The sequence below is a fragment of the Symphalangus syndactylus genome, chromosome 10, assembly GCF_028878055.3.
Source record: "Symphalangus syndactylus isolate Jambi chromosome 10, NHGRI_mSymSyn1-v2.1_pri, whole genome shotgun sequence".
Classification (NCBI taxonomy): domain Eukaryota; kingdom Metazoa; phylum Chordata; class Mammalia; order Primates; family Hylobatidae; genus Symphalangus; species Symphalangus syndactylus.
Genome location: NC_072432.2, coordinates 48,173,759 through 48,190,145, shown reverse-complemented (window position 1 = coordinate 48,190,145; position 16,387 = coordinate 48,173,759). Strand labels below are relative to the sequence as shown.

Sequence of the window (16,387 nt, the reverse complement as noted above, 5' to 3'; positions counted from 1 at the left end):
GTGAGCTGAGCCAGGGGACTCATGTAAGAGCAGAGTCAGAGGAACAGCAACCTCTAAAGCATAACTGGAGAGAGAGAAGTCGGGAGACAATATCAAGAAGAAACAAAAGAGACAGGAGGATAAGCACATCTGATGTGGACGTTAGCATACGATTGCATTTTCCAGGCCTGCCAAAATAAATTGGAAGTTATAAAAAATGCTTAATATCCCAAATCATCATCTGAATAATAATGAGACATCAACACTACCTTTTATATATAAGCTAAACTCAGTGACTTTATTGTCAACTAAGAAACTGCTTGTACATAATCATGTGTACGTGTATTTAGTCATTTACTTGAACTAGGAAATTTGTTTGAAAATGTGAAACTGCAGATTTACCTCAAGAGGATCTTTGTAAAACACCTTCCTAGATGGATGCTACAATAAAGACATAAGATAATTTCCATTATTCATGGTCATATTAGCTTAAAATGTTGTGCTAAAACTTTTTAAAGCAGTTTTTGTTTTAGGACCCAAATGAATTATTTTTAGAATTATGAATATTATTGGAAAGTTATAATGATTAATAATTTTTCAACTTGATTCAACAAATATTAATTAAGTCCTAAGTGGGATCAAGTTAGAAAGCAAGGCTCTGGCTCAGAAAGCTTTGTAATTTTTTGTTCTAGAAGAATTTGATAGTGAGGCTGGGGGCGGTGGCTCACCACTGTAATCTCAACACTTTGGGAGGCTAAGGTGGGCGGATCACTTGAGACCAAGAGTTCGAGACCAGCCTGGCCAACCTGGCGAAACCCCATCTCTAATAAAAATACAAAAATTCGCCAGGTGTAGTGGCATGTGCCTGTAATCCCAGCTACTAGGGAGGCTGAGGCAGGAGAATAGCTTGAACCCAGGAGGAGGAGGTTGCAGTGAGCCGAGATCATACCACTGCACTCCAGCTTGGGCAGCAGAGCAAGACTCTGTCTCAAAAAAAAAAAAAAAAAAGATAGTGGAAGCTACACCTATAGAACAGTGGTGCAATGTTCTGTTATATTTTATAGTTTTTTGATATTTTGGTATGTGCATATGAATACCATGTTATTATGAAGCTATTTTGAATGTAAAAGAAAAGAAACAACATACCACAGCATATTCTATTTATCTAACTTGTATTCAATTTTTGACTTTTGTACATTTTAATTTTTTTCTCTATTTTAAATAGTGCCACACTAATTAATTTTTGTGACCATCTCTAATCTTATTTCCTTAAGATAACATCCAAGAAGTAAATTACTGGTGCAAAGCCCATGCACATTTTAAAAGAATTTGATAAATATTGCCAAGTTTCTTTTGAGAGAGTATAAATTTACACTCCCTTGAGCAACTTATGAAAGGGCCAAGTGTTATACCTATGTGCACATATATACACATGGGCACGTTAACTTTGCCCAAAAAGTTTGTGCAAAAAATTAAAAAATATTTAAATATGAGACTTTTAACAGACAATGATGACACTATGGATATCTTTTATTTTATCATTTTAATAGGTGTGCAGTTATATCTCATTGTAATTAGGGAAGCAGATTTCACAGCTATATGGATGAGGGTTGTTTAGAGGCAGGCAAAGTGGTATTAAGACTGCTGTAATCATCTAGATATGAGAAAATGAGAGCATCAATTAGAAAAGTTAATGGGGATGGAATGGAAATCAAAGAGCAGGGAGATTACTTTTGAGAAGTTACATTTGGTAAAATAATAAGTTTTATAGACAACAAAAAAGGCAGGATGATGAACTATAATATTCTTAGTGATTTTGAAATCCTAGGTAGGAAATTAAGGGACTTGAAACAATGCGAGTTTATTTGTTTGTGGTATAACTTACATTTAGTTAAATGTACTAATGTTGATAGATAGCCTATGAGTTTTGACAAATACATAGTCATATAACCTTCACCATAATCAAAATAGGGATCAGTTCCATCACCACCCCAAATTTCTTCATGCACCTTTGTAGTCAAACCCTGTTCCCACTCCCACACACTGGCAACCAGTGATCTGTTTTCTTCCCAGACAGTTCTATTTTTTCCACAATATGTAAGAAACGAACTCATACAATATGTGGAGGCTTTGGAGTCTTGCTTCTTTCACTTCATGTAACATAGATGAGATTCATCCATGTTCTTGCATGTATTCCTTTTTATTTGTAAGTAGTGTATAGTATAAATATACAATTTCTTTATCTATTTACCAGTTGAAGGATCTTTTTTTGGTTGTTTCCAGTCTCGGGTTACTGTGGATAAAGCTGCTATAAACATTCACATACAGGTATTTGTATGAATGTCAGTTTTTGTTTCTGTTTTATAATTATACAGCAGTAGCATAGTTTGGTTATAAGATACACAGTTTTAACTTTATAAGGAATGACCAACCACTTGGCATTTCCATGAATAATATATGAGAATTCTAATTGCTCCAAATTTTTGCCAGCACTTGACACTGTCAATATCTTTCATGTTATTTTAGTAGGTGCATAGTTATATCTCACAGTGGTTTTGTTTTGCATTTTCCTAGTGACTAGAAGCATTGAACATATTTTAATGTATTTGCCAGACAATGTTTTTAATTCTTCTCTTGATTGATGGTTATGACTCTAAAGAAAAAGGATAAATCAGTTTATGAGATCAAACAAAAACATTTAATTTCCTAGGTCATGGCTTAAGATAACAAAATAATAGTTTAACAGCAAGGGGTGAAGTAAATCCTTTGGGACAGGTCTAAGATATTTGCTGAAGATTGCTGATACAACTAAACGTGCCTTAAAGTAATATATGAAGGATTGAGGAAAAAAGATCCCAGAAAACAATATAAGAAACAATGGGTGTGATATAAAAAGAATACCAAAAATAAAAACTGACAGTTTGAAGGAAAAGCAGTAAACATGGTTTGAAACAGTATTTCCATCCATCTATACACCAAAGAACACAATGTTAGTAATTAAAGCAATGAATTTGAAAACTTAATAAAATCAAATAAATATTAGTATTCCTAGAAGTTGCTGGCAATGGGCATATGAAATATTTCTAGAGCAACAGGAAGATAAGCCTTATTTGATATAAACAATTTTGACAAATGGGGAAGCATAATAGCACTGAAAGTTAAGAATGTGTCCATTAATATGGAAATGAAAACATTTCACCAGAGCATTGGAATCAGGATGAAACATAAAGAAAAGTGCAAATGTTGTGTGGGCATATTACCTAGGAACAGATTTGTATAATGCTTTCATCTGTGTGTTATAAAATGGGAGGAGAGGCAAAACGATAGATTCCCTCACTAATCTGTTGGAAACTCCATTGTGTCCTAGCAGAGATCAGTTATCTGCCCTCTATAATGTTACTGTTTACATGAAGACATTAAGATTTTGATGCTAAAGTAGAAGTAAGCAATAAAATATAAAGTAAAATTAAAATAAAAGTATATGATAGATAACATTATATGTAATAGAAATAAATGTAAGAATACAGTAGAAATCATCAACACAATGCATCCCTTTATTCATCAAATTCCTGTTGAATAAGTTCTGAATGAGCACTGAGAAAAGTTGAGTGAATAGAGTGGTAAACTCAACACAGCCCCTCTTCTCATGAAGTTCATACATTAATCAACTAATTATAATTAAAAAATGACAAATGTTAGGAAAGACAGGGTGCTTTGAAAATGTGAGGTGCTCTCCAATTAGTTCAAATATGTACATTTATGAAATATGAAACTAGGATTAATAGAAAATTATAACTGGAGCACATATTAGGATCTAGAAAGCAAAGACCAGAATAAATTTAAACTTATAAATGAAATATCAGTTATGCTACTTGCACAGTGGTAGAATGTTGATTGGAAGAACTGTTGAACTAATTGCACTGATCTCCATTAAACAAAATGGACAAGAAGGAGTTTAAGAGGTTATTGAAGCTTAAGGTAAGGGGAGAAGTTGTGGAAAGTTTGCTTAAATAGATTCACTTTTGGGCACAGTGGCTCACACTGTAATCCCACATTTTGGGAGGCCAAAGCAGGTGGATCACCTGAGGTTGGAAGTTAGAGACCAGCTTGGCCCACACGGTAAATCCCCATCTCTGCTAAAAATACAAAAAATAGCCTGGCATGGTGGCGCACACCTGTAGTCTCAGCTGCTTGGGAGGCTGAGGCAGGAGAATAGCTTGAGCCCAGGAGGCGGAGGTTGCAGTGAGCCAAGATCACGCTACTGCACTCCAGCCTGGACAACAGAGAGAGACTCCATCTCAAAAATAAAATAAAATAAATAAATAAATAAATAGATTCATGTCTCTAGGATACCATGACAATGATAGCATAGTGTCAAACTCTGTGACCTTTGAGAAACTGGGAAGAAGGCTGAAATTTGATAAGAATGTGGTATTTTATTCCATCTTTTATTAATTTGTCTATTCATTCTTAAAACTACTTTAGCATTTTCTATATGTCAGGCACTGTGCTAATAAGGTTGATAGGAAGTTTAAGTCATAGAGAACATGATCCCTGACCTCCTGAAGGCTCAGACTCTTGTTGGAAGTAAGAAAGACACCAAAGCAATTACAGTTGAGTGTGATAAATTCAAGAAGACAACTTCGGAGCATCAGGCAGAAATGGAGAGAACTAAAGTAATTTACTTGTAGGGATGAGGAAAGATGTCAAAAAGAAAATGATGCTTTATTGGAGTTTGATTTTTGTTGGTAATTCAAGAACAAATAGCCTATTAAGCACAAATATGAGCATGTACTTATAATGGCACCTAACCATTTTTTAAGCATTTTAATAATAAAGGAGAAAAATAAGTCAGGCGGTGTACAAAAGTTGATTTTGTTTTGTTTTGTTTTTTGAGAGAGTCTCACTCCGTTGCCCAGGCTGGAGTGCAGTGGCATGATCCTGGCTCACTGCAACCTCCGCCTCCTGGGTTTAAGTAATTCTCCTGCCTCAGCCTCCCAAGTAGCTGGGATTACACGGCACACACCACCATGCCCAGATAATTTTGTATTTTTAGTAGAGATGGAGTTTCACCATGTTAGCCAGGCTGATCTCAAACTCTCTACCTCAGGTGATCTGCCTGCCTCAGCCTCCCAAAGTGCTGGGCTTACAGGCGTGAGCCACCGTACCCGGCCAAAAGTTGATTTCTAACTCATTGTATAACAAAGTACAAATAGCTTCAGTTGGAAAATCAGTGCCAGCCAATCTTTAGTTGTCTGTTATAAGGCTCTGTACTTGTCACTAATCCATTAGGTATTTTTTTTCTAGTAGGTATTTTTATCAATAACTTGGAGGAATGCATAAGACATAAATTTGGAAATGATAACAAAGATAGGGGAGGGTGGCTGAAACATCTCATACAGAATAAAACTGAATGGCTTCTATGGACAGAGATGGTAACTCATGTCTAATAAGATACATTTTATTATCAATAATAATTGTAAATTCACATTTAAATGAATTAAATAAACATGAGATTTTAGAAAGCTTCAATACATCAGAGCACAGGAGACCTGTTATGAGACAGTGTGATACAGATGCAGAAATAGACAATGAATACTTAATGCTTGTGTTATCTTAACAGAAGTGTAAGTTCATTTCAGCAGGGGTAACTAGCAATTTCTACCATAACCTACTATGCTTAGGCTCCATTGGTACAATATGTCCAGTTCTGGGTGCCATGGACATGATTTTATATTTTAAAATGTGATTATTTTGGCAGAGACTTGGAAAGTCCAGACATACCTAAAATAGCAAAAAAGGCACAGAAAGGAACTTAAAACAGAAGCAGTCGAAGCAGGTATGGACAAGTGGCTGAGGCATCCTGAGCAGATAATCAGTAGGCCCCATGAAAGATGTCCTAGAAGGCAAGCTGTGTGCAGTCTCAAGAAGTTTGGGCTACTGTAACAGTAGGAGTAGATGCAGACCTTCAATTAAACTTAAGTGGAGCCCTACTTCAGATGAATGACCCTAGAAAGAAATTAGAAAAAGGGGTAAAATAGAACTACAGCAAGGCAAGACCCCATTCCTAAAGTAATGGAACATAAAGAAGCAAAAAATGGAATGCTGCTCCTGGACATTAAATAGCAGGCAGAATCACTGATCCTGAAGATTCAGAGTAGAGCCATTAGCAATGCAGATAAATGTATTTTTTTTCTAGTTTCTTAAGTTCTCCTTATAGCACAGCTTTGATCCCTGATTCATGAACAGGGCCAAGGCTACAGGTGAGTGTGATTTTTTATATTTGGGAAAATTAAAATTACAGAGCTGATCAAATTACATAAATAAGTTAGTGTTCCCCCCAACTCTACTGCACAATTGATATATTCCTAGTGAAACCCATTAATTGAAACCTCTCCTGTGAGTTGATCACTGTGCTAAATTCAGAGAATGTAAAAATAAATGAAGCAAATGTTTTGATACAGAATATTCACATTACTACAGGTAATGAAAAGTCATTGATGTTTTTAACGCAGGAAAATAATGGGCAAAGTTCTGGAATGATAATGAGCAGCAAAAAAGGGATTTCATAATCTATTCACATGCAGCAAAATGAAGTTAAAGGAATGTTAGCCAGTTGAAATATTTGTTAAGAGATATTACACACATGTAATATTTTTAATACTTTTCTTGATAAGGAAAATACAGAATATTGCAGAGAATATATCAAGATAATTCTGATTAATTTCTCATTACATTAAGTACAATATTAATATATTTGCTTTGCAAAAAATTTTAATACAGGCACGCAGTTTGGTCACATTTTATGTGAATTTCAATTATACGGATATGAAACAGAATATATATAAAAATGTATGAATCTCACTTCATGAGAAAAAATTACACAAAGCAAGTAACTTCCAAATTAAAAATCATCAACAATCACCTGGTTTGAAATGAGTGGATGGTAAACTACATCATTACCATAAGGTGGCACCAGAGTAACTGTGGCAAGTAGTATAAACGCTGAATTCTTCCGACCTTGTTTCTGCATTTACATAATTATGCATTATGTTTATAACCATATTCATAATTTGAAGCTTTCACAACCAATGAAATTATTCTATATGTAATGTGTGAGCTGTAACTTTCTGTCTTCAGTAAACCAAACCTGTTGGGGAATCTACCTCATTCTTTAATTGCTGTCTAATATTCCTCAGTGGGAATATGCTATAATTTATTTAACAAGTCCTGCATCAGTGATCATTTAGGAGTCTTTAAATTTTTCGCGAATGCAAACGATATCATTTTGAATTGAAGAATTGTCTTTGTGCACACGGACAAGTATGTCTGGAGTATATGTATACTGCCAGAAGAAATGTTTGGCTCAAAGTAAATTAACCTTTTTGATACTGAGAAATATTGTCAAATTGTCCTATTAATAGCTATAGCAGTTTACACTCCAGCCAGCACTGCATGAAAAGGTCCATTTTCCCTTATGTTGACATGACTGGATATTTTCTATCTATCTTTTTAAATGTTGCCACCTTATATTTAAATGATGCTATTATTACTAAATTTATTATTTCTGAATTAGTAATGAGGTTGCATATGCTTTAAAACTTTTAGTGAGCTTTTGTGGGTTTTGTTCAATGATTTGCCTACTGATACATTCTCCATTTTTTAACTTATTTTTTTCTGATCTTTAAGTGAAGACCATTTTCTTATTTTTATTTATTTTTTTATTTAAAAAATTAGAGATGGGATATCACTATGCTGCTCAGGCTGGTCTCAAACACCTGGACTCAAGCCATCCTCTTGCCTTGGCCTCCTGAAGTGGTGGGGTTACAGGTGTGGGCCACCGTACCCGGCCTCATTTTCCATTTTTTAAGGGGAGAATTTTTTTTTTCTTTTTGGAGATTTTCACATGTTACGAATATTAGTCATTAGATTGCCATGTCTTCTAATTTTGTTACTTATCATTAAACTTTGAGAATGGTGGTTTTCAATGCAAATGAGTTTTAATTCTTAGGTCAAACATGATAATGTTTTTCTCTTACGGTTTCTGGGTTTTGTTTTCCTTTGCTTTGCTTTGTTTTGCTTTGAAAGAATTTTTTAAAATTTTTAAGCTCTAGAAAGATATTCTCCTTTTTTGTTGTAATGCAATCATATGGGGTTTTTTTATATTTAGTATTTTGTATATGTGGAATTTATGTTTTTAATATATATTGAATACCACCTTAGCACCATGTGTTGAACAGATATTTTTCTTCTCCAGTGATTTAAAGCATTACCTTTATCACGTACCAGTTTCAAATATACATGATTTGTATTGAGATAATTCTATTCTGTTCTGCAGTTGACAAGAATGTTAACATTTCACACCAATAAATATAATGGATCACAGAATTTTGCCCACTTTACTGAAGGAGATAGAGTGATCAGAGCTAAGGGATTTGCATGACTTCCTGTGGCCAGATCAACAGGCATCCTGGGCCGTGGAGCCCATTTTTCTTACTTAAAATTCAGTCTTTTTCTTATTCTGCTGCAAACTACAATTTGAGATCAACAGGAAAATAGGTCACTTTAGTCTTTTACCTTGATTCTTTTTCAGTAACAGAGGAGTATTCAAGCTGTAGTCAGCATCCGTGCCAAAATGGGGGCACGTGTATAAATGGAAGAGCTAGCTTTACCTGTGCCTGCAGACATCCTTTTACTGGTGACAACTGCACTATCAAGCTTGTGGAAGAAAATGCTTTAGCTCCAGGTAAAAAAAGTATATGCATCTTTGGATTTGCTCATTGTCATAAATAGAAACACTTTTTGAAAATATTTATTAATGAATATTTAAACCTGCTTAATCTGGATCCACTTGACAATTCCTTTTACTTTTCCGAAACTTACTGAAGAATGTACCTGATTTACAAGTGGAAATGTGTTTTTGTTAGGCAAATTCTTATTCACATGCACTTGTTGAAATTTTCAGTATTGCTATATAGAGGCAGTTTATGGAAAATTCTACCCCCTCACAAACTTTTTTTCTCTTGTGCATCCTAAAAAAATATGGATGTATATATCTGACTGATAGAAACACTTTCTCCTCAAACAAGTAGTTAAAGAAATACACCTTTGATTTTTGTCTGGTATGGTCATTTAAATGAGGCTTTAATACATGCTTAGTAACACGTTTTCTGTGAAGGTTAAACTAATGGTGCCATTTTGACTGTGTGAGCACTGTTAGAACATGATCAAATGTATTAAGTAAAACAAGATGGCTTGTTTATTTATTTAAATTCATAAGTATTGGTGCTTTGGATTTACTTCGAGTGCACCATTTCTGATTTTTATACAGAAATTTATGTGCAGCATAAAAATGTGTTATTTAATGACTGCAAAAAAACCTATTTCAAATCAGCTTTTTCTTAATAATATCCTGCATAGTGAAATGTAATTCTTTAAGTCTGTTTTTAGATCTTAGCCTTTTTAAGTACAATTGGCATTAATTACACAGAAAATTGCCTTTGTCTACTTTGCTACAGTGAATATGACTTTATATGGTTTTCGTTTTAGCCTTTAGAAACTGCTTGACAATGTGCCAGACAAATTGTTTCTACATCATGTCAGCTTCAATTCCTGCAAGGGGCTTTAAAACATTCTGACATAACCATAATAATCGTAGAGTGCTTTGAATTCCTTTATCTCTGGGGAGATCAAAGCAACATGCAAATTATCTTCGAGGCATTTGTGTGTGGAAGGTATCAAATGTTATTTTTATTCTATCCTGATCTAAATGGAGAAACTGAGGCAACAAGAGGCTAAGAAATTTAGAATAATTTACCCAAGAGAAGAGACAGGCATCGAGACACATGCACCTTTGCTAAGTTTGATGGATGGCCTTTCTCTTCTGCTAAGACTTTTTGTAACTGAGATAAAAATGATGAAGATATAAGGAAAGACAAAATAAGATAAAAACATGAAAATTAACTCTTGCCATTTTTTCCTCTAACAGATTTTTCCAAAGGATCTTACAGATATGCACCCATGGTGGCATTTTTTGCGTCTCATACATATGGAATGACTACACCTGGTCCTATCCTGTTTAATAACTTGGATGTCAATTATGGAGCTTCATATACCCCAAGAACTGGAAAATTTAGAATTCCATATCTTGGAGTATATGTTTTCAAGTACACCATCGAGTCATTTAGTGCTCATATCTCTGGATTTTTAGTGGTTGATGGAATAGACAAGCTTGCATTTGAGTCTGAAAATATTAACAGTGAAATACACTGTGATAGGGTTTTAACTGGGGATGCCTTATTAGAATTAAATTATGGGCAGGAAGTCTGGTTACGACTTGCAAAAGGAACAATTCCAGCCAAGTTTCCCCCTGTTACTACATTTAGTGGCTACTTACTATATCGTACATAAGTTAGTATGAAAAACAGACTATCACCTTGATTGAGAAACAGCCAGTGTTTTCATTTATCTTTGCTTGCACAGCTGCTCTGTTTTGGTTTTTCTACAGGAAATGAAAAATCAACTTCTTTTTTTAATATGAGTAAACTTGTATGTCTGTTTATTTTATAAAATTATTTGAATATTGTTTAATGTCTGAATATGAAGGAGTTCTTGATCCTAAAGAAATTTAGTGGCACAGAAAATAAAGTGAATTTGTTAGCATAACTATTCCTATTCTTATTTCTTCATTTTAAGTCATTGCAATGGAAAGTAATATTATAAAATGGTAATTACAACATATTATCCGTCACAGTTTTCTTTCCAATTAAACACTTAACTTTTGTTATTCCCTGTATATAAATATATGACATACATTTTCTAGATTCACAAATTTAAATAAATTACTCAAAAAATGAAAATTGATTTTGTAAACTTTTATTTTTACTCTTTACGTTGAGTTGATCTATTTTCCATACTAAGATTTTCATTCAGAATCAAAATTAAGAAAGTTGAACTGAAAATTTGAAATTTGCTTAACTATTGTTCTCTTCCTATAATTCTCTAATTATAACATAGTAATTTACATGTAGTTGGACATGTACACTCAAATCTAACAATATGTGAGTGGATCATTTACCACCCCCCACAACATCTATAAGGGGAAAAAAGGCTTTTTCTAGTAGGTATTCTTCTATGGCAGTACCTACAGATCTGCCCTTCTTCTTCTAAAGGGTAAGTCACAATCTGTGTAATACTACAATTTATGGGATGCTCACTATGCCCTGTTTCTCTTCTAAACAATTTACATGTAATGCCTCATTCCTCACAATAACCCTTGTAAAGTGGGCATTATTACCATGATTTTTATAGTTGAAGAACCTAAGACACAGGGACCAAGGCCCATGAGCCCATAGGGCTGAGGCAGGGTTTGGAATCAGGCCACGTCTTCTCCAGAGCCCACATCCATCCTTTCTCTATATTGCCTCCCACAGATGTGCTAAAATTTTTTTAACCAATCCTTTATCCTCTATTTGTGCTGTCTCCCATTTTTTATTATTACAATATTACTGTGGTGAACACGCTTAAAAATACATTCTTTGGATATCTGACAAAGTGTTTCTGAAAAACAGATTTTCATAAGTAATAATACAAATAATAATAAAAAAGTTTTGGTAAGGTAAGCCTTTTTTATGAATTGATTTGTTTAATGATCACTATAACATAATGAATTACGTATTAACCTATGATATTTGTGTTACGTATTATTACTCTCTGCCCATGAGAATCAGAAGCACATAGAAGTTAAATAATTTTCTCAGTAGTATAACCAATGATGGAGAATTTCTGGGACAAAGGATGATCATAATTTTCCATTTCGATAGGTACTAACAATCTAAGTCTTATCAATATGAAAAACTGCTCTTTATACCCCACACATCCTCATCAAAATTAACAATTTTTGAAATATTTCCAATCTTGAAGATGAAAGTGAGTATCTTCTATTTGTAGAAGATACTTGAAAATTTTTCAAATTTGCCAAAACTTGAAAGCATACATCTATACAAAGACTTGTACGTAAATGTTCATAGTCAGTTTATTTATAATAGCTGAAAACTGGGAATCACCCACATGTCCCGCGACAGACAAATGGTTAAGCAAATTTTCTCATACAAATACAATAGAGTACAACACCTGGGAATTTCACAGTAACTATGCAGAAGATTTTAAACTGCAGTCTAACAAACTTCGTCACCTCTCCAAGGAGGAACTCTAAAGTAAGTATCGTCCATCAGAATGTCCTGCATTGAGTCAAAATAATCAGGCCTTCACACTCTAGCCTCACTCAGTACTAGATTCAGGCTGCCAAAGAAGAGTGTGACCTAAGAGTTAAAACTGACAGCTGGATGCATTAGTCCATCCTCGCATTGCTATAAAGAACTACCCGAGACTGGGTAATTTATTAAGAAAAGAGGTGTAATTAACTCACATTTCCACAGGCCGTATAGGAAGCATGGCCCGGGAGCCTCATGAAACTTATAATCATGGCGGAAGGTGAAGGAGAAGCAGGCACTTCTTACGTGGCTGGGGGAGGAGGAAGGGGGAGAGGTAGGAGGTGCCACATACTTTTAAACAATCAGATCTCGTGAGAACTCACTATCAGGAGAGTAGCAAGGGGGAAATTCACCCCCATGGTCCAGTCACATCCCACCAGGCCCCTCCTCCAACACTGGGGATTATAATTCGATATGAGATTTGCGTGGGGACACAAATTCAAACCATATCACTGAATGATGACAATTTTTATCCTGTTATGTGTAAACATGTCATTTTCAAAAACATTTAAAAAGTTCTTATGATATCTTCAGTCCCTGCCAAAAAGTTTACTGTAATCTAAATTTTTAAAATTTTATTTCTTCAAGTACTCACAGATTAAAATATAATTTTTGCTTTCCAAATATACTTTTCAACATAGATTTCAGTGATTTCATTATATTGTTTTTCTTTACTATTACCAGACGGAAGTAAATCATTTGACAATGTTCGTCATTGCATTGTCCAATAAAATTTATTGATTTTTAATTAGATAATAACATTTAGCATTAAATAATGCTTTGGTGTTTGGAAATACAATTATTAATAATATTCTTTATTTTTATATGGATTTGTAGAATATACAATTAAATAACCAATTGCACCAATAGCCAAGAGGCATTATAGCAACTTTTAAGTTGCTATGAACTTGCTTGGCTATATTTTTAAAGCCACTCAATATAATCAAAGATAATTTAGTATTGTACTTTTAATCGTCATCTTCAAACTTATTCATGTAGAAAAAAATGTAGCACTGGAACGTTTCTTTATTTCTTCTGTGGACATAGCCAAGTACCTTGAATATTATTTTGTAGATTCAATTTCAGAGCCCTTCTCTCTCACAATATCTTCCTGCCACACCAGCTCCCAAAGTATATCAAGTCACTAGTTACTGATGAAAATCTCAAATCCATTCATTTATTATTTAATAAGTAGCTAATTATATACCTAGTTGAAGGTACATAATATAGGAGGCATGATAAATTATATATAACAAATAATAAAAAGTATATAAAGTAAATCAGTACAGACAAATGTTGCATTTGAAATACATAATCTGGGGTCATGATGGCATTTACTACCACCAGAATCATGGATAGCTCCGTAAGAATGAGAAATGTATCTTCAATAACCACCCGCCTCTTTTTTTTTTTTTTTGCACTATTGACCAATCTTCTATTACCTCCTTTTGTATCATTCCCGGAATTGAGAGACTTCCTATACAAAGCCATAAGTGTCTACAATTGCTCTTTCTTACTCTTTTCACTGGTTAAAACGATCAATTTGGAAGAATAAGCTAATATTAGTTAATCACTAAGAAATGATTAAAATAAGCCATCTTAATTTTCATTTGGCTTTTTTTTTAGTGCACATAGAGATAATTTTTTGGTTGTTCATCTGTTTCAAAATATAAATTTATTAACTCACATTGGAAACCTCGTGAGCCATACATAGTATATGTCTTCAACAAAGATAATTTTCAATGTAGCAAAATTTTTCTCATTATTCAAAATTTTTTCTATCGTTGATCATTGCAAGGCACCTGTGGGATACATTAAAGCAAAAATATAGGCCTGCCCTTCCTAGAGTGTACAATTTAGCTGAGTTGCTCTCGTGTGTGGAAGGCAGGGATGTTTGCTTATTTCCTGTCCCCGTGATTTCAAATCAAGGGTTTCATCAACAGGCTGGGGAGTGTTATTAGGAACCTTCCCTTGAGTGCTTTTACCACAGCTCAGTGAGAATTCTCAATGAGCTATACTGCATTTGTGTTCAGAGAAAACAACAATAAAGTAGTATTTATTTCTCTGGGCTGACATCCTAATTATACAATCTAAAACTCTGGGAAAAGTCCAAATTTTGGAGTTTTTATTATATTTACTCATGAATTGCTTCATAAACTTTCAAAGCCAAGGCTTTAGTCAAAACACTTTTCAGATTCCAACTATTTAAGTTAGCTTAGGCTGCCACAACAAAGTTCCGTAGTCTGGGTGGCTTAAACAACAGACATTTATTTCTCACAGTTATGAGGGCTGACAAGTCCAAGATCAAGGTGCCAGCAGATTTGGTGTCTCTAGTGAGGTCCCTTTTCCTGGCTTATAGAAGGCAAAAGGCTGCCTTCTCATTGTGTCTTCACGTGCAGAGAGAGAAAGAGAGGAAGAGAGAGTGAAAGAGGGAGAGGGAGAGGGAGAAGAAGCATGAGGGTGGAGAGCACATGAATGCTCTGGTCTCTTCCTTCTTTTAAAGACACTAATCCCATCATGGGGCCCCACCCTCATGACCTCATCTAAACCTAATTAACTCCCAAAACCCCACCTCCAAATACCATCACACTTGGGGTTAGAGCTTCAACATATGAATTTGAGGGAGGGAGGGGGCACAAAGATGCAGTGTATAGTACCAAGTGTTGAATGTAGTGATATTTAGGATGGTTTTTTAAAACATTCTTTGCATAGATTTTAAAATATCAGTCTATAGTAGATCCTAGTTGTGATGTAATTTCCTATTAGATTCAAATAAACATTTATATCAAGCCCACTGAAGATAACAGTGAAAGTGCTACATGACATTGTCTTAAAGTTGGTGTTTTTTTCAACATATTATTTGGATTCAAATATTTATTTGGATTTCCTATTTTTTTGGTTCATACTAATAATTATATCTACTCAAGTTAACAGTGAAAATAGTACATGATGCAACCCAAGGAATGGGTGTTCTTATAAATACCGCTTCACTCTCCTAACTTCAAGCCACTGATAAAGAAATTAACTCACTGAATTCCTCTTACCAGGATACAGACGATTATGGATAGTTTCTGTTATTTTTGTAATTTGCTTCCCCTCATTTATGTTTGCTGCCACTATCATCTTCAAAATATGTAATTATGCATAATATATATAAAGAGAACCACATGTATATTTCCTTATTGATATGAAATCTATGGATTAAGGATGATAGTAATTTGCCAGAAAATATATGTAGGAAAAATACATTTATTTGTGCTTCCAAACCCTTTCTAAAAGCGATTTAAGGTGACTAGATGTATAATTTGTGTTGAGAAAAGTGCTAAACTTATACAAAGACATTTAGTTGCTATTTATATATCAAATATATCTCAAGAATGTGGTCTTATCCTAATTTCTTAGGCATATTCACATGCATTAATTTTTATGATTCGTCATAGCGTAACCTTGCTATTAACAAAAAATAATCTACAAAGATTCCTCCCACAGTCTCAAACCCTCCTTCAGTTCTGTACCCTACCCTTTTGCCTACCTCACCATCGTAGCTTTGCTATTTTAACGAATATATTTAGATTTCCTTATTCCAGCTGAAGAGAAAGCTAAATAGTGTAGAAGTTATTCTGTAGATGAAATTCAAAGACCCTCCAGAGATTGCATGTCTTTTCAATGTGACTTTTACTGCTCTTTCTGAATCTTGTCATTAAATCCCTTGAATCTTGATTCTATTTCATATATTAATTCTATTTCCTTTAAATGGTCAGCAGACTGACAGATCATCAGTGAGTTTTCCTCTATCACAGAGCTCTGTGTTAACAGCAAGTTATGTAATCTACTCCATGCGATGAAAGGAAGAATAAACAAAGGTGGAGGGAAGAATAAACAAATTGTATTGCCATATAATTGTGGCTTCTTTCTTCCCATGTGGTACACTCAAAGGAGAACATCTGTTTGAGAAAAGGGAGCCATCATCATTATCAACAACACACCTACCTGCACTAAAGGCATTCTTGGGTATCACAAAAGAACCTTTAAATTTAAGAAACACATTGTAGGTATCATTGGAACAATACTAGTATCTGAAAACTGATTCTGTAATCTACTTTGAAGAATAAGTATATTAAAATGCCTACAGAGCG

General features: G+C 34.2%; 1 protein-coding gene across 3 annotated transcripts in view; it reads left to right on the top strand.

Moving 5' to 3' along the window:
* The window catches only part of MMRN1 (multimerin 1), a 74,039-nt gene extending 57,918 nt beyond the window's left edge, over positions 1–16,121 (top strand). Inside the window, exons 8-9 of one of the 3 annotated variants that reach the window (XM_063611166.1) lie at positions 8,573–8,725; positions 16,016–16,121. In XM_063611166.1, coding sequence (XP_063467236.1) covers positions 8,573–8,725; positions 16,016–16,020 — 158 coding nt within the window. In that variant the 3' untranslated portion in view covers positions 16,021–16,121. Of the gene's footprint in view, positions 1–8,572; positions 8,726–9,967; positions 10,839–16,015 lie in introns of those variants that run through there. The other 2 variants (XM_055297000.2, XM_063611165.1) reach the window with 2 other exon arrangements.
* The last annotated feature ends 266 nt before the right edge of the window (positions 16,122–16,387 follow it).